Raw genomic sequence first — 21,221 nt, forward strand, 5'->3', positions numbered from 1 at the left:
GTAGTAACTGTGATGAGTTTTGTTAAGAAATCCTTTGTTTTTTACAGTAATGCAGCCTTCTGCATTCCTACTAAACAGACTAGTGAAGCCAACAGCTGACAGGAGGGTTCTCTTCATTTGTTGGGGCTGTCCGTGTACGCATAAAACTTATAAAACCCTTAGTCGCTAAATATATTTCAAGTGCAAATTACCTCCTAACTGTACGAGGCGCAAAATAATGAAGTCGGATTCTTCACCCCAGTTGTGTTTTGTCACACACTCATAAATCTCTGGATCTCAACAAAAAATCGAACTCTTTGCTTCAGAACTTGACTCATTTATAGTTGGCTGAAAGACCAGTGCTTTAGCTGACTACTTGTAAACCGAGGCAGAAAGTGGAATTGCTCCAGCTTGTATCTAGAAAGACCTTTTGAAGAACGTTTCTACGATGGGAACCTTTCTGAATTACGCATCCACACCTCCTTCCATATAATCGCTTCCATGATAACATACCATAAATCAAATCTTTTTGACAATTCTCTGGCAAACCAACGTCACTCAAAAACTTCGTTAAATGCGTTAATCTTCTTAGATTCCTTTCAATAGCTTTCCGCGAAACGATAAGGGTAGCAATTCATTGAAAACCTCGAGCAATCCCGCGTTAGCGCCTATTCTGTAATCGAAGCCTAAGCAGTGAGGAAGTTTTTAGTGTGGATGTCGATGAACGATGGACAAACGGGCCATCTAAGTGGTTTTACCTTCGTCCTCGTCACAGTGATCAGTACGACGGAAACAAGGTTCGTCAGTCCGTTCAAAATGCAGAGAAAAAAATGTTCCCTCAACATAGGTTGTTCCAGGGAAATTCGCAGAAGGAGTCGTTGGGCGACGTGAAACTGTGGATGTCCTATACAGCAGATCACGTTCTTCCGATTGAGAACTACAGGTGCCCGCCTTATCTCAGAACCTCGGATTACCAGAGTGGTAATTTCTTGGCAGGAAACCATTTTGTTTTTTCAGTTACTTAATGACGTCTATCGCTGCTTCGCCGAATGTAAAACCGTTTTCCGCTTCCTTAATCTCATTGTTAGAGCATTTACCTAGGGTAAGTATTTGAGATTTAATTGGTCATTTGATATCGTAATTTTTTATTGCGATCGTTATATAAAAGCATCCGAAATACCGTTTAGGTGGATCTCGGGCATATTGCAAGGCCAATTGTACAGGCAATGGCGAGTACTCGTGAGTTACGCCCACTGCTAAACGCATTGTATGCAGCAGACATTGAGCGATGCCAGTAAGTGCATACAAAACTATCCGATGTGCTCTCCCGAATCCTCCCTCGGGCACTTTCTCACCATCATGTAGCAAAATTTGGCACCGATCTATTTGCATTTGCTAGTTCGAGAGGAAGAATCACCTAAAAGAATTATTTAGAGTGTTGGCTACGAAAATGACCATCATTTCATACCGTAACTCAATTTTGTACAATTAAACCACATGAGTTGTAGCAGTTATACTGTTCACCTTGTTCAAGGGGAGTAGAGAGGAACGCTGAAGTATTTTCAGTCATCAAATAACATTTTTTCGCGTAATACAGCCTATCTGGGCCTATTTCGTACCTGAATGTTACACATTTGGTTGAAGTTTTCTTCAAAGGGCTTGACCACCTTGTTTTTACGAAAAGAAATTCACCTGGAGAAAAACAATTTTAGCGTGATTCGCCGTCGCAATAAAGAAAGCACTTCCCATTTAGAGCGTGACTTTGGTTCCGTTATTAGGCCTAGAAACAGAATTTCAAACCAAATACTAAACATGTAAAAAAACGAAAAAAAAAACTATACATAGGCACATACAAATGAACTATCACATTTGAACTATCCATTACATCTAGACATAATTATGTTCTGACGATAATTAAATTTAATATTAGTAGTCAACTCAAAATTAATTTCTCTAGAGAAAGTTGGGAGAGTCTTTGCAGCCCAAGATGAATACCAATTTTTCCTCTCTCCCTCCTATGCAACCCATTTAGTGGGGGAGGATATCTGTTATTTTCGTTGTAAATGTTTGCTAGTGTCCAAACTTTTTTTCCAAAAGCTCGACTCGTATTACCTCACACCGAAGAAACCATTTTCACATCCTTTCTTGATTTACTGTAAGAGATGTTTTTAGAGACCTCAACACGCTGTTTCGCAGCCATACATTGGCCAGTAAAATGCTGTATGAGCTATTAAAAATTTATGGACATTCCTATCTTCTGATCTCTTTGAAGCCGGTGATTGACAAAGTAAGTTTGACTTCTCTGTAGTTTTATTCTGCTTGCCCAAATCCTTTAAAATTGAGTGGTTCCTTTGCAGGTATTTAAGGAGAGGCGTTGTTGTGAAATTGATCCAAGTCGTCTACCTCAAGGTGAATCGCTCGAGAAGAATATGGTGAGAAATCGCGTATCCATCACAGTGCTAGGATATTGAGGAGTTCTTTTAGGCAACGCTACTTTCGTATTTTGCCCTAGTTTTTGGTCGTGTAGTCGAATCAGCGCCACGATGTCCTCCGCCAATACGTACTGTCCTGTCGGACTTGAGAATGGTTGTGCGTGAGAAAACAGGTATTTTACTTAAATGCTGTTGGTCATGTAAGTACAGTTATCATGTAATGAACCTAGACAAAACATTCGTTTATGTGCCTGAAATAGTACTTCCAGGCTATTCCGAGAAGAAAAACGGCTAATCATCCACTTAATTTAGGACGCGTAGACGTTGAACTGCTTGCTCTGTCGTCATTTCTCATCATGCGATTTTTTGCCGCTGCCGTTCTCAGCCCAAAGTCTTTCGGAATTAAACATGAACAACCGGTGCGTATGATAGTTTTTCGCGTTGTTCCTGAGGGAATCTCTGTTATCTGAGTCCACTTGTTCATACTTCGTCTTATGAGATCATCAGCTAGCATTCGTTACAGGAACCACGAGTCGCTAGGACGCTAGTTTTATTGTCGAAAATGTTGCAACGAGTCGCGAACTGTTGTGTTAGTTTACATCCACTGACCACGAAGGTACTTCTCAATCACTTGAAGAAATCTTGAAATTGTCTCTTTCTCCCTTGCTGATAAGTTAACGTTCAATGAGAAGAAATCTTCGGACTTTCTTTCTCCGTGAATTTACTGCTACTGCAGCAAAATGGCGATATTTTCGCTTTATACCTGTGTGAAAAAGACCTCTAGTGCAATTAACAATTAGAATTAGCGATTAGAAAACAAAACAAATTTTGGACTGGATTACTAGATCATAGAAATCGAGACCCATCTCTCATGAGATCCTTAATTATAAATGAGACATTTTCATCAATATCTGAGCTAGAAATATGTCTAGGAGCCGTGGTTATCGGCTGTACTCGGAAAAGTTGCGGATGATGTACATCGACAAGCGATGAGCAGTTTTTTGGATCGTGTATCACTACAAACCAATGAAGCTCTGGTACCGAATAAGAGCACAACTGTACTGAAAGAAGGGTGAGTATTTCTAGGTTTCGGGTCTTATTTCAGAAGGAATCGTAAGTGTTTTGAGGTGCCTTGTCGAATGCCGATCAAGATCTCGTCCATCTTGGCGGCCTGTTTTGCTGCAGAAACGTCGTTGTGTCGTGTTAACTGATTCCGAGCTGATTTGGCATAAGTCTCAAGGTTCGTAGTATCTCGTGATGCATGTTTTCTCAGCATTCACCGCTATCCAGTAAAATTAATGTTTAGAAGACGCAGTACCGAAAGGCTCTATATCGCTGTCTGATATTCGTTCCGTCACATCAGATCAGAAGAATTCGCTTATTATCAAGAGCGACGGCCGACAAGTGGTACTTCAGGCTTCAGGATCTGCGGAAGCTTCGGACTGGTACGGTACTTCGTTCACTGGTGATGTTAAAATGCATTTAAATCGCGCATTTGAGTGCTCATTCTGAGACTACCCCCTTTTTTATAAACAGAAGTAGCCTGCTAAGGCTTGCGTGTGTTTCTCACCGTGACGGCCGGCGCTAGCAATCAGTCAAGAGCATCAGAAGTCAAGTGTGAAGTGAAGGCCTTCACCAAGCTAGCGTAGTCTTTTAGAATCCCCTGTGATGGCCTTCTTCAGTGTAATTTGCTGCAGTAATAAATGTCAGTTATTTGAGCGCGACGACGTTGCAGGCTGTAGGAACGAGGAATAGCAAGATAGATAGCTTAGGATAGCTAAATTTCGCACTATTGATTTTCAAAAGGGTGGATTTATCCTTTTGTTCTGCACTGCGTCACTAATTTGTTTCAAAATCGTCTTCGTTATTGGAATGAATGGTGGAAAATAGTGCAAAATTTTCGTGGGATTCTAACGGATTAAAGTTTCACCTCGGAGGGTCTTATCTCCAGAGCACGACTTTTGATACAAAACTTGTGTTCATTGTATTGGTAAATGCAAATCTTGTTTCCACTCTTTGGTAATGCTAGGCGTTTGAGGCTTTCCGCGATCGAGCGACAACGATCACGATTGAAGAGGAGGACGACCAGAGGAGATCTGAGGGATTTGTACGAAGGTGACATCGAACGAGAAATGGAATCGTTGCATGTGAATTGTTGTACGCAAATGTTAATTTATCAGAACGAAGATTCTTAGGATTTCAGGTCCTACTGGCAGAAAACACGGAAACGTTGGCACATTGGCGTGTTCATTTAGAATCCGAAGAGCCTCTACCTGAGCATTGTCCACCATTGCCAAAGTCCCTTGACGGGAGTATATATGAGGTTTGTCTTAAATGATGTCATTTCATATTTGTTTTAAATCACTTATTCACTTACATGTATAATGCTGGGAAATCGATTTACAAAAATTACACTTGTAATGAGAGAGTTGTCCATTTATGAGTATGCTATTGTTGAATATCATTTGATCTTCGCGAAATAATTTGTAAGGTCTCATAATTACGTTGAAGACCATGAAAAAGGACTTCCTAACAGTAATGCTTATATGTGCACCTTTTAAAGTAGCAGTTGTACCTTAGAGGAGCACAGAGTGATGTCCTTATTGCTGGTTAAATCTTTTTTTTTGTTAAGGGAGCTGAACGTATGGCCCACCGTAAAACTTTGTCGCAAACAATCGCAGCTACAATTGCAGCAACACATGAACTCGAAAAGCGACACGAAGAATCAGTCGCCGTGTACATCAAGCAGGTATGAAAACAGAATTTGAGGTGTTAGTAATCAAAAACCTCACCAATTTTTGTCGCCACCTCAATCTCGGTATTTTTCTCTTTTCTCGCCCTATTTTTAAACCACTCTTTAATTGTAAACTACATTTCACTGAGAAAATATGAAACAGTTTTCAAATATAAATAAAACACAATAACAATTTAATAACATAAACACACGAATTGTGTTGTAGTGACCAGTAAGTATACTTTTGATGGAGTCCTGCAAAAATGTGGATGGTAAAAAGTAATGAAAAAAACAATTAGAAATAAATCACTTGTAACTTATACTGCTCTGATAAATATTAGTCTGAAAGTCGGTCCTTTAAGAAATTAGAACAATTTTTAAAAAGACTGCAGTATTGCAAGGAAAGAGACATATTGTTCTCCTTCGTATTCTCTCTTGTAAATAAAAGTTCAGTTATATCTCGATTTTTTTTACTGACATTATAATATACTGAAACTAAATAAACTTTACAATCAATGCTCTTAGCATATATTTCAGATGAATCAAGGACCCGGCACGAGAGAGAATCCAATTGGTGAAGATAACTACTTGTTGCTGAAACGAAATCTTCGGACAGAATAACTCATCGTTACTACGTTCACTAACGTAATCCAGACTTCTGATCTCAGTATCCACCTAAAAATTCGTGTGGTGGGAAGGAAAAAGGCCTTAACTTGTGACTTTGTACGAATAGAAGCTCAACAAACTTCCCTCACTCGAATAGAGCCTTAAGAGTCTCACCCCTCTCATTCCTGTTCAGGCATAATGGCATTATATCGTTTTCGTATATGATTTAATGTGACTATTTGTTTCCCCTCAACTAACGTTGATTGCTGCACAAAGAAAATGAGAAGCACGGCACCAGAATATACGTACTTTTCTGATGTTCCTTCAATGAAACGAGACCAGAGTCCCTTCTGATTCTCCAAGTTAGGAGGAGATTGGAAGAGGATTTTGATCTTAGCTGGGTAGATCACTAAGGAATCAATGTATGGGCGGGGAGATTGTGGGGCAGCAGTCATTCAAATTGAGAATCACGTCCGTGTGGCAGCATCGCTTTGTGTTTCCCTTCAATTTTATCGATTATTCTTAAATTTTTGAACTTTGCGATAAGTAATAGGCAGCAGCTAAGCTCTTGTGCCTCGAAACTATTATTTATTTTGTGCAAACTTCAGCGTCAACTTAGAACCAAAATAGAATCGTCGACTACAGTTCCTGGAACTAACGTGGGAGACGTTTAGTTTAAATAACGATTAGACTAGTATAGGTGCCGAAATTTTAATATTCCACGATTGATCTCATTGAATATGTTATTGTCAGCGTTGTTCTGTTTTCTTTTTTTTCCCCACAAATCTTCTTTTCTTTCCTCCTTCAGCACTTTATTGTCACATTGAATGTTGTTGTGATCGATTTGTGTACTTAGCATTATATGAAGAAAAATGTTCGTTGTACGTGATATGACAACGGACGAGTGTCTTTACGTACGGTGTTTAATTGTGATAATCATTGCTACTCACTATTTCATCCAATCTCCATTATTTCCCGAAGTTTTCTGAAAACTCATCATTCGGCCCTTATTGTGAATGTTGAAATAATTCCGCTTTTTATACTTGTTTATATGAATCGTCACGTATAAAAGTGTTTCTAGTATAATTTTGTTCCATTGTATATGATAGGATTGCAGAATTGTACGTAACGAAGCTGCATCAATCAGAATCCTCAGCTTCAATAGCTAGAATGACATCAAGTTATATTTCCTGGTAAGTTATAATATATGTATTTTGATATGGGACTCAATTATTCAATTATTGATGAACTGATCAAATTGCATTGAATTAGCGACTAATCTGATTATTATGTGTATTAACGTCGAAACTTATTCTATTCACTGTAGAATTTTTGAATCAATGACGGAAACTAGTAGTTCAATGATGGAATTTGCAATGCGAAGAACGATAAGCGAGTTTGTAAGAAACTCGGCATTACTTTATTAATTGATATGATCCATAGAATTTCCTGATATTCTAGATTTGTCTTCCTTGTTTAATTTTGACCATGAAATCTGCAGAATCATCACGATTAGAAGAAAGAAATCTTACTCAGATGGTTTAATAAGCGAGTAAGCAAGCGTAGTTTTTTTTTTTTTTTAATGGAATTAATGGAAAACACCATAGCCCTTTTATTCCAGTCAAACTTTTAGAACGATAAAGAGAGCTTAGATGAGCCGTCTTCACTGATCGTACAATCTCAAGTATCATTTTCATTCATTGCTTTCCCTCACATTTATCATCCAGAAATTTTGTCTTGAATGTCTTGTCATTCGGCTCACCTCTCAGCTGGTGCATCCCTGCTGCGAACACATCATGCCGTCTTCTTGATGGTCGGCTTCAAAGGGGCACTGGATTTCTTGGGATTCATCGCTTTTTAGTCCATCTGCCGTCGATCTTTCTCACAATGCGATCGGCCCATCTATATTTGGCTTTTTATATTCGTCTAAGGGACGGGTGTGGTGTAGCGGTTAGAGGTTCCGCTGACTGCACGATCGATCAGGTTCGAATTCGCACTAGTGCTCACCAAGTCCCTCATCCCTCCGGGGTCGATAAATTGGTACCAGACTTTTCTGGGACGATAAAAGCACTGACTTTACACATCGGCTAGCCACCGCAAGTCATTATATGGGCCAGATACACGTTCGTACACCTCAAACGATTCTGAATTGTAGTGAACGTGGGGGCGTATCCCAAGCGAATTGATTAACGCCTGACGCATTATCCTTTTTTATCCTTTATATTCATCTATTTTCCACTTTTTTTTGCGAAGATTCGACGAAAAGAAAAGACGACTGGTTGGTGTTATGTGCGTCAACCGAACTCTAGAAGGGATTTTTTGCCTTTGTATGCGCTATGTCGGGTTGAACATGTGGGCACGAAGCCACTGGACTGTCGGTTGATCCTTGGCTTTTCTGAAGGATGTGAAAGCAGTCCACGCGGATCTCATCGTTCTATTCGGTTCTCGCTTTGGGTTGCTCTCCTGTCCTCATAGAACATATCTGAAGTATATACATGTATGAAGTCTCCTCTTATTCTTTCCTTTATTTCGGAACTTTCAAGTTCTATTCCAATGTCCTCGCAGTAGACGTCCTTTGTGAACTGTGTCTTCCTTCTGTTCACTTACAATCATTTATTTTATTTTGGATACCATTGAGAAGAGCACTTGCAAAGTGAATACGATGGATGTTTCTGTAGTTTTGTGTCAATTTTTAGCGTGTTATTTCCTTTTTAAATACATATCGTGTTATACATACACTTCTTCAGGGCCTATTTTCCATATTATTGATTTTTTTCTTTCCGACGAATTCTCATAGTTAGGTTTCCGTTAGTTTATTCGGGAATGTCATAGGGATAAATAGGCTAATAAGGTTACGGATTACAATGAATCAATCCTCAACGCAGTGTGCATTCTCGTTTGCAACCGCTTTGCTCTGCTTTGTAACGCATACATTCTGAACGATCTGCAGAAATTTTTGTTTCACAATGATTTAGTGAACCCTCAAAATTCATCATATCCATTGAAACACCGCTAAATCCCCTTCATTAATCCAAAATATCCAACCAACATCCTTGAAGCTTTTTGCAACTATCCGCCATGAACCTCAGTGATATTTCTGATCCTCACTCACTCGTTCCATCGACCGCACGTTTATTCTATTCACTGTTTGAACATGTCCCTTAAACGAAGAGAACCTACATATGTAGTTTTTTTGTCATCTGCAATTTTCCCATTAACAGCTGACTTTCTTGACTCCAAAACAAACAATCAAAAATGTTGCGATCTCCTTTTGAATGTCTTCTTATTAATAAAACTATTTCCTTGTTTCTTTAGACCATTGTTCCGTCATTCATGGTTGCGGGGAAACCGATTTTTGCCATGGTTTCTAGGCCAAAGGCATCCTAATGAGTTGTTTTTTCTGCAACAATACATAGAAAAGTGTGTCCAGGTTGAATCTACGTCTCATCTTCGTCATTTTCAAATTTTTTCGGTTGTTTCAACTAAAAACAAAGTGACTTGTAGATTATAAGAGGATAGGGATTGAATGAGGCGTTGGAGAAGATTAGCGTCAAGTATTTATGGGTTTCGTGCAGTTACCCTTGTGCAACCAACATAGAACCCGTGTCTTCCTTAAATTATCCAGGACCGTTTATCATTCCAATCCAATCAAAGACATGAAGTTCAGCTGCATTGAAATCTTCTAACAAATTTTTGGCCTTCGACGGCATCACTAAAGTTTGCCACGCCATTTCTGGATCGTTGAGTATATAGGTTTGAATACCAAATTACCTCTAGATCAATATGTTCTTTCAACATGTTTTCGTAAACATTTTCTTCATCGTGCTACTACTTTTTTGTGGCTAGTAGAATTTCTTCAGGCTATTTCCGTTTTGCTTGCAATAAACACAGATCTCAGGAATAACTCGAGCATAACAACATTGAGCCAAAAGCGGAACATCGTAAACCTCCCTCCTCCGTCTCAATTTTCCAGATTTCACTGGTTCCCCATTTTCTTTTCATCCGTGAGAGTTGATGCTACGCAATCTCTGAGCAAAGGATTGTGTTTTCTTTTTCAAATACGGCATGTGGAATTTATGAAGCGGGCCATCGTAAAAATACAACACTACGAAAAATCAATTCCCTCATTATTTACGACAACAACACAAAGTATGTAGCCATTTTGTTCGTCTCATTCTGGAATTCTTCGTTGTTTCACAAGCTCATACTCGGGAACATTCCTTTCGATATATTCACAAGTATGCACATGGATGTAATCTAATCGCTATTAAATATTTTGCGAGGGAACGGGAGAAAAGGAGAGTTGACGTTTGTTGCGATATGAGCTGAAGAGTCATTTTCATGCTGTGGCGCAAATATTTTCACTTCATAGTACATTCAAAAATAATGTACTGCAATAAGTCTCTAAATTATATTACGACGAATTTTGAGTACTCCTAATTTGAACATTTCGCTCCTGCTGTGCGAATCCGCCCTCGGGCAGCGGAGCGGCAACAGGTGTTCAAAATTGAGGTTGTCAGTGATCCACGCTACAAGAAGTCCGTTAGTTAGTGCGAGTGCGGTTGTCTGCTTTTTGAAACGTTGTCACGTGGCTAGGATCAAAAAGTAGTATTCAGGCTGTGCCAGGATACTGGTGCGAAGCCAACTAACGAAAAGTGACTGCAAAAAAATATTAAGTAGATCTGATTTCTATACCAGTCAAATGCTCGAACTGCAAAATTGTATTCTGCTCAGAGAAGTGAAACTGATGTGGGTTGTTTTTAAGCATTCGTTGAGGGACTTTTACTTCTCAGGTTCCTCATTGAGGCTCAATATCAGTCTCTTAATTGGTTTCCATTTCACTCGCTTTCATTCACCACTGTTTAAATGAACGTTTATAGCTCAGACTCGCAGTTCTGCTCATACATAATAGATCTACTGTTTATCCGTATAGCATCACGATGCATGAAATGCCTCTTCTGGATGCGCACACCACTCATATTCCTTTCTTTTGAATAGTGTTTCACCCTGAACGAATTTATTCACGTCCTCTTCTTTCAGCAGTGAAACAGCAGTTTCTTACAGCAGTTTCTTAGTGTATTAAACGAAGGAATAACAAACAATGGTAAGTGCTCCAACGGCATTTTCTTTCCAACCATTAGTTCCTCATTATTTTTTTTAATTAACGGATTGGTTACAAAAAGAAATTTCTACCACTCGTTCAGCAATCGTATTGATGTGCTGAGTTATCAGCTTATTTCAAGCATCTTTTTAGAATCTTGAACGTGATGATTTCCTTTTTTTTTTTTCTTTCTTGAGGATTATTAGTCTTTAAATTAGTTTTTCCATCCTTCCAAATGTGAGAAATTTCACGTCTGCGAAACAGCTTGAGCCCGTAGACATTCTTCTAAGAAATGTGGATAATCGCCCAGAAAAGTTGCAGTACAGATAGTTTCATCTAAATAAGGAGCCAACATGCTGATCGTAGATTTGTTCTCCACTTTTTCACATCTAATTATTCTGAATTGTATTTTTTCTTCGACATCATAAAAAGGCAACAAGATCTCAATTTTCCGACGATAATTTTCCTTCCTTCAGGCACGCAAGCCTATGAACCTTAGGAACTGGTTCAATTTCTTGTTTAAAGAACGAATAGCAAGCTACAGTAGGCCTTGAAGAGTATCTAATAACGAATTTGTTAGTAAAATTTGTATTTTAGTACACACTTTTTTAATTTCGCCTAGGAAGTTATTCCTGGACCGCCACGAGCCCAACGCCCTCCACCAACAGTTTTTTGCTACATTTGTGGAAGGCAGTATGGATCCAAAAGTATATGTGCGTTATATATTCCTAGTAACGTTATCCATTTTGAGAACGCGTAACGTTTTCCTTTCAGCAATTCATGAACCGAAATGTTTGGAAAAGTGGCACATTGAAAACCAGAAACTCCCGAAAAGTAAGAGAAGGTCGGCACCAAAAAAGCCAGAAAAGGTCATCAGAGAAGGTGTGTGGTTGGTCTAGCCTAAGCGGCTGTGCTTGAAGCGGTGCGGTGGAGTGTAGCGGTCGGGATCGAGTGAGGACCCATGCTAGTATTATACCTCCCTTCAGTTTGCAATGGTCCCATCTCGATTCCAACTCCTTTCTCCGCCTACGCAATTGCACTGCTTCATGTCGTTTTGATCCTTTTATAGCACTACATATCCTTTGCTCAACAAACTACACATGGCTCCTAGTCATTTATTTCACTGAGTACCAGCAGATCACTTCTCACTTCTTCAGATGGTGAGATCGACGTGGTTGCAACAAATGATGCTTTATGGGAACATGCACAAAGTCAATTAATTCCTTGCGAAAACTGCGGACGAAGATTTGCTGTGCGTTTTAAATCATGGGGTAATAGATAAGGGCAAAAACATGACGAATTTTATAATTGTAGACTGATCGTCTTTCGGTTCATCAAAAGAGTTGCACGCCGGAGAATCCGGCAAAGCGAGTTGCAGCTCGACCCCACGGCCAATGAAGAGTGCTAACGAAACTATGGAGTAAAGCACAGAGATTGACGCAGATTTTTGAACCTTTATTTTAAATTATTTGTATAACTGGAATGGATAGCCATTAGTCGTTACAACTACGTAGAACCCCTGAAATTCAACGAGTAGTTTTTCTTCTATGAATAGAGATTCCTTATATTCCTTCCTTTTTATTCCTTATTTCAAAAAAAAAACCCTTTTTATGCATTTCTTCCTCAATAAATTCTTGAGAGCGGACATTTATTTTGTCCTCAGAAGTATCGCAAAAATAGAGTCGTCCAGAAAATATTAAACATGATGATGTAAATTAAGAGTCATAAATCTGTTGAAACTCTCACTTCTAAAGTGTAGATTAAATCGATATTTGAAAAATCCAGATGGAAACTTGTAAATGTGATCCAGTTTCCGAAATTTCTCGCCCGGTGTAGTAGCAATCAATGGAATTATATCGAATAACTCGAAACAGGCAACATTTATTTATTTAAACATTTAACACCCTCAAAAACTTCTCGTACTGAATAGTTAAATTTTTTGCATATTTAGGAGGTTTTTCAGGTTTCAGGAAATTCGAGTAACATGGAAATTTTTTTGATTTTAGACTGGACATGAATTCTACATCAGGTGAGTTAATTCATGGCATAACTTTGCAGAAAAATGGTTTTCATCCAAGATTAGAATGGTGCAAATTCAAAAAAAAATCTTTCTTTACCCAAAATAGCCGAATAATTCACGTTTCTCACTTTCAGCTTTATTTCTTTCCTGGAGATACGACAGCAGTACTACACTGTGGCCCATTCGTCTACATTTCAAACTCTCATTCGCGACGAGGAGGTGCTTGAGGGTATAATGGATCAGGGAAGCATCTATAGAAAATTATTCCGGGGTAATGTGTTGTGCTCTTAATATTTCCCTAATGTATTTATTTAAAAGGTACTGCACATTAGCGTGGCATATACTAGATGTGGTAAATCATATGTTTTTTGTAAATCAGTTGTAAAAAGGATGCAGGTCACTCTCAAAAACTTCTCGCACTGAATAGTTACATTATTGCATATTTAGGAGGTTTCGAGATACTTCCAAAAATGCTATATAACCCTTTCAGAAAGGTTCAGAGGCAGATCCTATTCTTGAGACCATGACAAATCGCTTGCGACCGTAAGTTTGTTCATTTTTTCTATATGAGAGAAGAATTTTTGTCGCTGTGAATATCCGTACCTACATGTTAGGATGTGCTTTCGTAAAGCTGGAAGAATCAGCATCGCAGTTCAGAAAAAGAAGTGGAAGTACACTACTTTCCAGAATTTCAGTCCGAATGGTTGTGAATAACTGTTAGAAGCCCCTACAGTTCTATGTTCTTCTATCATAGATGAAACAGTTTTAACCAGCTGTACAACTGTCCATGAACTCAATATTTCCGAGTTTAGGGATCAATTTTTCCTGGCACAACATTTCAAATGCTTAGATAGGTCGGATAAAATGACGTCAAATGGTTTCCTTCGTTTACATCTATCGTTCAGCCATAGACTCCATCCGACAACAGAAAAGTAGTGGTGGACCGAGTTGAAAACATGTTTTTGGAAGGAACGGCACTACTATTTCGTGACAACGTCTGTTCGCTTATTCTACTGTCATTTCAGAATATTTTTTTTTCAAAATTTTGCTTGCGGGGGAATGAATACTAGTGATTTGAAAGTTGGAAAGAAGCTTTGAACTATTTTTCTCGGGTAGCCCGGTAGCACAAACTTATTTCCAAATGTTTGGAACATTTTTGACGCGTTAAGACTTTGGAATGACGTTGTGCGTCCGTTCTAAGGGATAAATTGCGCTCAGGTTATCTTCTGTAAATGATCTCTGATCGGAATCCATTTCTGGAAATCGTTGGTATTGGTCTTTAAACTTCGTTTGTACATTGCAACAAAGGACTACGCACGGAATATCCTTTTGCAGACCACCTGACTAAACATGAACGTCCACGTGTTAATCTTTCACAGCTCGTGCAGAGTCATTCGTTTCGACGATCAAACCTATCAGGCCCACAAGCCCAGGTACTTGTATAGTTATAACTAATAACTGATGTTTTTCTGTCAAAACAAGGAACTTTGTGATTTCAGATGTATCTTTTCCTTCTGGCCTTCTGCTTCTTAGATCTGACATGTGCACAGAATTGCGAGGATCTCGTCGACTTCTGCGATGCACTTCAGCCAGTCTGCATCGGAAGTATCATTCAGTACCAGTTACAACAATTACAAGCTGTAGCTGATCAGCTGTCAAACAGGCCAGAACTAAAACTGCTATCCGCTTCTCTCAGCAATTATTAAAGTTTAACTCTAGCTCTTCCTTACCAGCGCTAGAAGATTCTCTACCTTTGATACGTTCGGAAGGTACTAGCGATACAGCATCTGGTATCCCGGAAACAAACATCACCGAACTAGAGAAACTCGAACAGGGCTTGAAGGTATGGGAATTCGTTCTTCTAGAAACATCCTTAAAGGCATCACCCGACGAATCTGAGGTGGTACGGATTTCAGGTGGAGTATTCTTATACGGGATCGTAGATTATAGAGAGAAGGGGGATTCCGTCCAATTCTTCCTAATTGCAGTAAAAAAAAACGGTCCGGAAGATACGGCTTCGAGCGTTCCGGTACGCTATTTCCTACAAGGAGTTCGATTGGAGCGCGCCAGCCTTGTGCACGCGCTGCATCTTCCGGGCCGTTTTTTACGGCGATTAGGAAGAAATGGACGGAATTACCCCCCTCTCCGTAATCTATTATGCCGGTTACAAATACTGCACCTGAAATCCGTACCACCTCAGATTCGTGGGCTGAAGCCTTTAATTACCGAAATAATAGCTTTCAGGATTCTCTTCCTCTTCTGAAAGAGTCGCTACCATTGATCCGAGAGTCGCTTCCTCTAATTCGTGAATCGCTTCCTCTCATCCGTCACATCATTGATCCAACCTACTACAACACAGACAAGACAACCTGCCAACAGAAAGCCACTTGCAAAAGTTAGTCCAAAGACTTTTTTTTTAAATTAGAAAAGTCTCTGGCGTATCAATCCATCCGCTTCGGATGCGTCAATGCCCTTGAGTGCCATTCGGAATAAACACGTATTGCCCTACGCAATGACTTGTGGAGGCCTGCCGAGGTATGAAGTCAGTGTTATTATGCTGCGAGACAGGTTTCGTTCAAATTTATTGAACCCAGAGAAGTGAAGGGGTTTCGAACCATCGACAGTCCAGTCCCCGTCAAACCTCCTACCAACTGCACCACAACCGCCCCTTAAACATTACACAATTGATAATATACAGCGTATAACTGTCTTACCAAATCTTCGAAAAGCAATTTCCATTTCAAAGGAAAAAAAAACTAAATTCATTGCAAAAATTAAACTACAACAGATTCTTCCACGTGGTATTCTCCATGATGGTCTATGATTTTTCGTATTTGCTCACACAGAGAACGTATAGTATTGTCAAAACGACATGAAACACATACGCAATTGCGTACGCTTCGGTGGAGCGCAGCGGCTGGGAGCGTGGTGAAACCCTTGCTGGCATTACTCATCACTACAATTTGCGACAGTCCCAACTCGGTTCCAACCGCTGCCTCCACCACGAGGTTTCGAGCGCGTACGCAAATGCACCGCAACTACACTTGATTCATGTCGTTTTGACCCAACTATAATCCCAGTTAACTGAGGAAAAAAGACAGTTAATCCATTATTATCCTATCTTCGGTTCTTTACAGGTTGTCGTGAGTGTCCAAAGCTACGTGAAGCAGTAACTGCGCTTGTGGAATCGATCTGCCCAAACACTTGTCGACTTTGCGCTACTGGTAACGACTCTTGATCTTTTGCGAATGTAACTCGATTATTTTACATTATGGTTTTAGATGCTACTCTTAGCAGAACCGCCGCAGTTACTCTTGTGGATTTCTACATCTAGAGGGCTTTGAACATTATTTTATGCTGTAAGACAATAAAAGTGAATTGCCGACGAAGAACGCGAGTCGATGTGTAGTGTTAGCGTACCGAGTAAAAAGAAGTAGGGCGTATTGTTGGATAGGAGTTAGGCGAATATCACAACATAAGGTTTCTAATTTGTATATTATGTATGTAATGGTGAATGTATTTAAGAGGGTGATTGTTATCCGCCTTCGATTGGAGCAGGGCGGAAGGAAGAGGGTGGGTTTGTCAAGTAGAGGAAGAACGTGTGTTGAGGATAACCGATGTTCGGCGTGCACTTTACAATTAAGGATGTAAAACACGATTTCCGCCTTCACTCTTAGAGTCTAGTTAGGAAATACTTCCAATATTTATAATTGTGAAGAACATTGTAATCACATAGAAGCATACTGCTCGACCAGTGGTTCCATTACACAAAGTAGGATAAATCGGAGATCATACTTACGGAAGAACAACTTGGAGGTCGACTTACATCGGATAAAATTGATTTTTCCTTTCAAAAAAAAATCTATTTGATTACTCCCTAAAGATCTACTTTGAAGGCACATGTGGAAAAAAGATATGTGAAATCAATAATAGCTCGAGAAGGCGTGTTTCCAATAGATGGAAACCAACGGATTAAGTAGATGGTCAGCAGGAAAAATCCATCTCTATATTTCTTTCCGTTGGATCTTCATATTGAAACAACAAAGTGCCAAAGGGACTAAAAATGGATGTAGATAGACGTATATGTTACACTTCCATGCTGTGAAAGAAATCCAGTAAATGAACTTCCCCACAATAAAGGCAAAAAATCGGAGCGAGCGAGGTAAGCCTAGGATGTAAGAACAAAGAATCTCATGCTCTATTGCAACTTTTTTGCTCCGTCGCAACCGTTTGAGCAACCACATATGAGGAAATATTTTAGTGCGCGACATTGATTTTTAGCAAGACTCTCTAGTGTGTTTGGCTTTTAGATCACAGTCGTTCGTTAGAAATTTACAAATTTCCTTCAACTCCAGGAATGTCGCTTGTTTTAGTGGGGTGTCTGAAAACGTATTTATCTTGCCTTATACGGTACAAATCTGAGAACTGTGTAATAACTCGTAGTTGCTTCTCACCTTCAAATTTGAAAATTTGTTCCGCCAGGCGTTTTCATTTGACTTTGAGTTTTGTGTTCGCAGTTCCCATTTCTTATTCCTTCTCATTCTCTTGTAATATTTTCGGCATTGCATTTAGTCTTCTTCGTTGTGCTTTTCTAACAGTTCTCTTCGCATTCTTCCGCGCACTCTAGTTTCCTTTTACTGCCTGAGCCATGTTTCATTGTATTTCAGTTGTTCCATTGTAATAAAACAATTCTGTCATTCATTACTGTTAAAATAATGTTCTTTCCTGATATGTGTTTCAGATTAAAGACCTGACCATCAATGTTTTAATTCCAGCTGTCTTCCCGAAACCAAAAACATGAGGTATGCCTTCGGTCTTTTTTTCTTCAGAAAATTACTGACTTCTTTCTTGGAGGTTCTGGTTACATTCCTCCTATTTCAAATATATATATATATATATATAGTATTTATTTATTTCAGTATATGCGCGCGCAAATCGTTTGAAAAGAAATCACGTCAACTACAAAATCAGAAGCAATTATTCTGCGATAAAGTGGTGGGCACTTTTCCCTTTTGTTCTATTCTATACCTTTCTAGGCATGCGTTTTTGGCGCAATTCTCGTAAAGATAAAAGGAATTTATTTGTTCGAAATTTAAACGAGAAAAAGAACGTTCTGAATTTGAGAACATTGACATTCATTCGCTCGCTTTTGCATAAGTGTTTCCCATCTGTTACTCGAACTACGTGGAGGACTATCGCTTCACACGTATCGCCATGTTCAAAAAATCGATGTGACTCGAAAAGCCACTAGGCTGACGATAAAAGAGCATCGCACCATAAGATCAAACACCTGCAGGGACATCGTCTGTCTGACGTGCAATTTTCGCATTTGCTTGGACGATTGATAACGTAACGAATCAATCCCATAAAGAACACGAAGTTCGAAGCTAGTGGTGATACAAAAAAAGTGAAACAACAAACTAAATCTTCAAGACTAACTAACATACGAGTAGTATTACGCTTCAAAATCTATGCACATTTCAACGTTTATTCTTATGAATTCAAACGCTGATCATCAGCAGTCACTTTTGAAAGTTGTGTGCTTCTTTGGTAGTGCTACGAAAACAGGTTCGAGAAGGGCGGGCCTACGACAGATCCACAGGAATGATTCACAGGTGCGGTTGATCACTGCACAGCGCAAATATCTACAGTCGCTTTCAGACCTTTAAAGGCATCCAAACGAGAAAAAAGGACGCTCTGGATTTGAGAAGTGTCCTCATTTTTCGAGATATGGATATGATCCAGCAATTGATCTCGTGTACTATTTTTCTGACTAGTAAGTATAGAATAAGGAAAGTGTTACGCTGGATGTGTGAGCTTTTCTGGAATACTTTTATCAGACACATTCCCGCCTGTACTCCTGCTGATAGTCGATTTGCTCGAGCAGTTATTAGTAATACTACTGTTTGTTTTTATCCTCTACTCAAAATTCGCGAATTCTGCAGACACGAGAACGTTAATACTTTTTTTTCTGGACTCGGAAGAAGCTTCTTCGAGAAGTCGGATCTTCGCGTTCAAGGTCTTCCGGTTGTACAATCATTTAACTTAATATATAACCGTTCATATTAATAACATGATACGGCGGCGTCTCCGATCTTCGGATCTCCACTCGCGTATGTAGCGTATAACTCCTGCTGTTTTCTATTCTCTTTCAAAACGAGATACTCTGTAATTACGATCTAGCTTTTTCAATTTTGTCGATGATGTTGACCTCATTTTCTTCCTGTCCGTTACCAAAAAACAGAACAAAGACAAGTGCACGAATATGATAGCGGTTTGTTTGTGCGCGAGAATGGAGTTACATTCACTAACTCGGAAGTATCGTTGAACCAACCGTATTTGAATTTTATCGAGCGTGTCAATTTTCATTTTGTTTACGAGGGGAAGATTTCGCCAAATGTAGCAAAATAAACTATATTGTATTGATCGACAACCATTAAAAATAAAAGCTAAACACTGTTCACTGTTTTCAATGTGTTGCAACTGGATATGAAGTAAGAAAGCAATGAATCTATTGGTGAAGATTATCTGATTCGATATATATATATATATATTTATTTATTTGTTTATCATAGCTTTCTAATTACGTTCTTTGTTTAGGAGAGTATAAGAAGTTTCTGCTGTTATACTTTTTCAGACATAGAAGTTTGTGTTGTTATACCATTGTTTTTCCAGACATAACGCTAATTTGGTGGTCAATGTATCGGATATCCTCTTTGCTCGGAATAGATCAGTGGATTTGTAATTTTGTTGTGATAGTACGCAATTCTAGTTTAATTTTCTCTTTTAAATGACTGTCAATTGTTATACATGATATTGTGCGCATTGTAGAAGTTGTTTAATTGTTCTAGCTACATCACCATTCCTTTTTTCAGGTAATGAAATATATTTCCCTTAGGCTTTACCGGGGATCATTTTCTCTCCTAACTTTATTTTTGCGGAGCATAGGTAATTCTTCGTGGCCTTTGATTCGTATGCCCGCGTAACTTGAATGTATAGATTTTTTTCCCACTTTTCTGTCGATTTCCGTATGACCTCTATGCTTTTCTAGAAGATAGCAGCGATGAATGTTACCAGTGTTTTGTTTTTTCAAAGGCAGCGTATTGCGAAGCTTTCATCTAAAATTTCGCGATGCCTAGGAGGATCGTGTGAAATAATTCACGCAAATCTTCACGCTCAAGATTAACTCCATCAAAGAATAAGAAACTATGTAATCCACATGTTTTCGCATGGCTACCGCCATAGGATCGTTCATTTCACCATCAGCGCGTTCATTTTGTATATAATCTCTCGTCTATCTACGTATGTTTACGTGCAGTCGGGTTCTAACGTGTTTTGTAAGTTTGACGCGTCACGTCTTCGGTGAAGGCGGCACTGACCATATCCTAGGAGCACAGCAAAGTTCGCGGAACTATTTCATCTTATTTTTTTTTCTATAGTTTTTCATTATTCTTTTGCACAATATGTCATAGATGGGATTACACTGTGTTGACAAAGTCCGCTTGTTGTATTGTCTGTTTTGCTATCGCGCATCTAACATTTTGATTTGAAAGAGTTTGATTATTGCTGTTTTTCAGCGTAGCTGTGTATGATTAGCGTGATCGTAGCAAAAAGAAATCTGACTAAAAAGGACGAAAATCATGCATAATTAGACAAAAAGAAATTGAGGCTGAAATTTATTTCGTACAAACTGAAGTCTTTGAGGAGAAGCTTTAGCAACAAGGAGGCTACTAAACTAGTGAAAAAGAATTCTAGAATACTAAAGATGGTAATCGTTCACAACTACATGAAACACGATGCAGAAAACCAATACCTGCAAATTGTAGTCATAAAGCTCCCTAGCAGTAAAGTGAGCTACAAAACTGATCGAAAAGAACTTTGGATAACTATGTAGTGCTACTCATACATTATTCAACAGAAAGAAAAACGAGAAAGTGCCAAAAAAAAAATAGCTCCAAAGAGCTTGAGATGGGAAAGTGGCCGCTTTCATCCAGAACGTAACACGTCATGCCGACACTCCTTCAGTACATTCCCAGGGAAGTAGTTAATAATCTGATTCTTATTGTAAGTAATATTGTAAGAGTGGTCTGACGAAAGTAATTTGTCGAGCTTAAGGTAAAATCTCGTCAACGTTTCTTCCTACCAGAAATTCATTATGTCATGCGATGATGATAGTCAGTTATCGTGGTTGATTGGTTTCAATGTGTAGGTTTTTGTGATTTCTTGTATTTTCTAGAGGCTGTAGTATTATGAAACTGAGGAATGCTTCAAGTCTTTCCTGTTTTATTTCCAATGAATGTATAAAGCTTTATATTTCATGATAGTTTCAGTATCTGTTTGTATTTGTTG

At 38.9% G+C, this 21,221-nt stretch overlaps 2 protein-coding genes across 7 annotated transcripts in view; both read left to right on the plus strand.

Moving 5' to 3' along the window:
- The window catches only part of RB195_021103 (uncharacterized protein), a gene marked incomplete at both ends in the record, with an annotated part of 30,596 nt that extends 24,830 nt beyond the window's left edge, over positions 1-5,766 (plus strand). For both annotated transcript variants that reach the window (XM_064207675.1, XM_064207674.1), the window contains 16 exons: positions 689-776; positions 837-922; positions 997-1,081; positions 1,167-1,273; positions 2,152-2,266; positions 2,337-2,411; positions 2,464-2,584; positions 2,724-2,830; positions 2,935-3,027; positions 3,344-3,483; positions 3,539-3,651; positions 3,718-3,856; positions 4,450-4,558; positions 4,615-4,734; positions 5,044-5,160; positions 5,683-5,766. In XM_064207675.1, coding sequence (XP_064063555.1) covers positions 689-776; positions 837-922; positions 997-1,081; positions 1,167-1,273; positions 2,152-2,266; positions 2,337-2,411; positions 2,464-2,584; positions 2,724-2,830; positions 2,935-3,027; positions 3,344-3,483; positions 3,539-3,651; positions 3,718-3,856; positions 4,450-4,558; positions 4,615-4,734; positions 5,044-5,160; positions 5,683-5,766 — 1,699 coding nt within the window. The remainder of the gene's footprint in view (positions 1-688; positions 777-836; positions 923-996; positions 1,082-1,166; positions 1,274-2,151; positions 2,267-2,336; positions 2,412-2,463; positions 2,585-2,723; positions 2,831-2,934; positions 3,028-3,343; positions 3,484-3,538; positions 3,652-3,717; positions 3,857-4,449; positions 4,559-4,614; positions 4,735-5,043; positions 5,161-5,682) is intronic.
- A 5,086-nt stretch (positions 5,767-10,852) lies between these two features.
- Positions 10,853-17,618, plus strand: RB195_021104 (uncharacterized protein; the record flags this gene model as incomplete). Of its 5 annotated transcripts, XM_064207677.1 has the most annotated exons (8): positions 10,853-10,855; positions 11,475-11,565; positions 11,627-11,734; positions 12,010-12,104; positions 12,167-12,223; positions 12,859-12,881; positions 13,007-13,143; positions 13,363-13,391. In XM_064207677.1, 8 exons carry the CDS (start codon positions 10,853-10,855, stop codon positions 13,389-13,391), a joined length of 543 nt encoding a protein of 180 aa, XP_064063557.1. The 5 variants fall into 5 exon arrangements, with proteins under 5 accessions (XP_064063557.1, XP_013304878.1, XP_064063558.1 ...); XM_064207678.1 differs by lacking the exons at positions 10,853-10,855; positions 11,475-11,565; positions 11,627-11,734; ... (3 more) ...; positions 13,007-13,143; positions 13,363-13,391 and adding exons at positions 14,105-14,141; positions 14,208-14,305; positions 14,372-14,535; ... (2 more) ...; positions 16,010-16,096; positions 17,614-17,618; XM_064207679.1 differs by lacking the exons at positions 10,853-10,855; positions 11,475-11,565; positions 11,627-11,734; ... (3 more) ...; positions 13,007-13,143; positions 13,363-13,391 and adding exons at positions 14,105-14,141; positions 14,208-14,305; positions 14,372-14,535; ... (2 more) ...; positions 16,010-16,096; positions 16,154-16,206.
- Between the last annotated feature and the right edge of the window lie 3,603 nt (positions 17,619-21,221).

This window comes from Necator americanus, chromosome X (assembly GCF_031761385.1).
Source record: "Necator americanus strain Aroian chromosome X, whole genome shotgun sequence".
NCBI classification, from domain to species: Eukaryota; Metazoa; Nematoda; class Chromadorea; order Rhabditida; family Ancylostomatidae; genus Necator; species Necator americanus.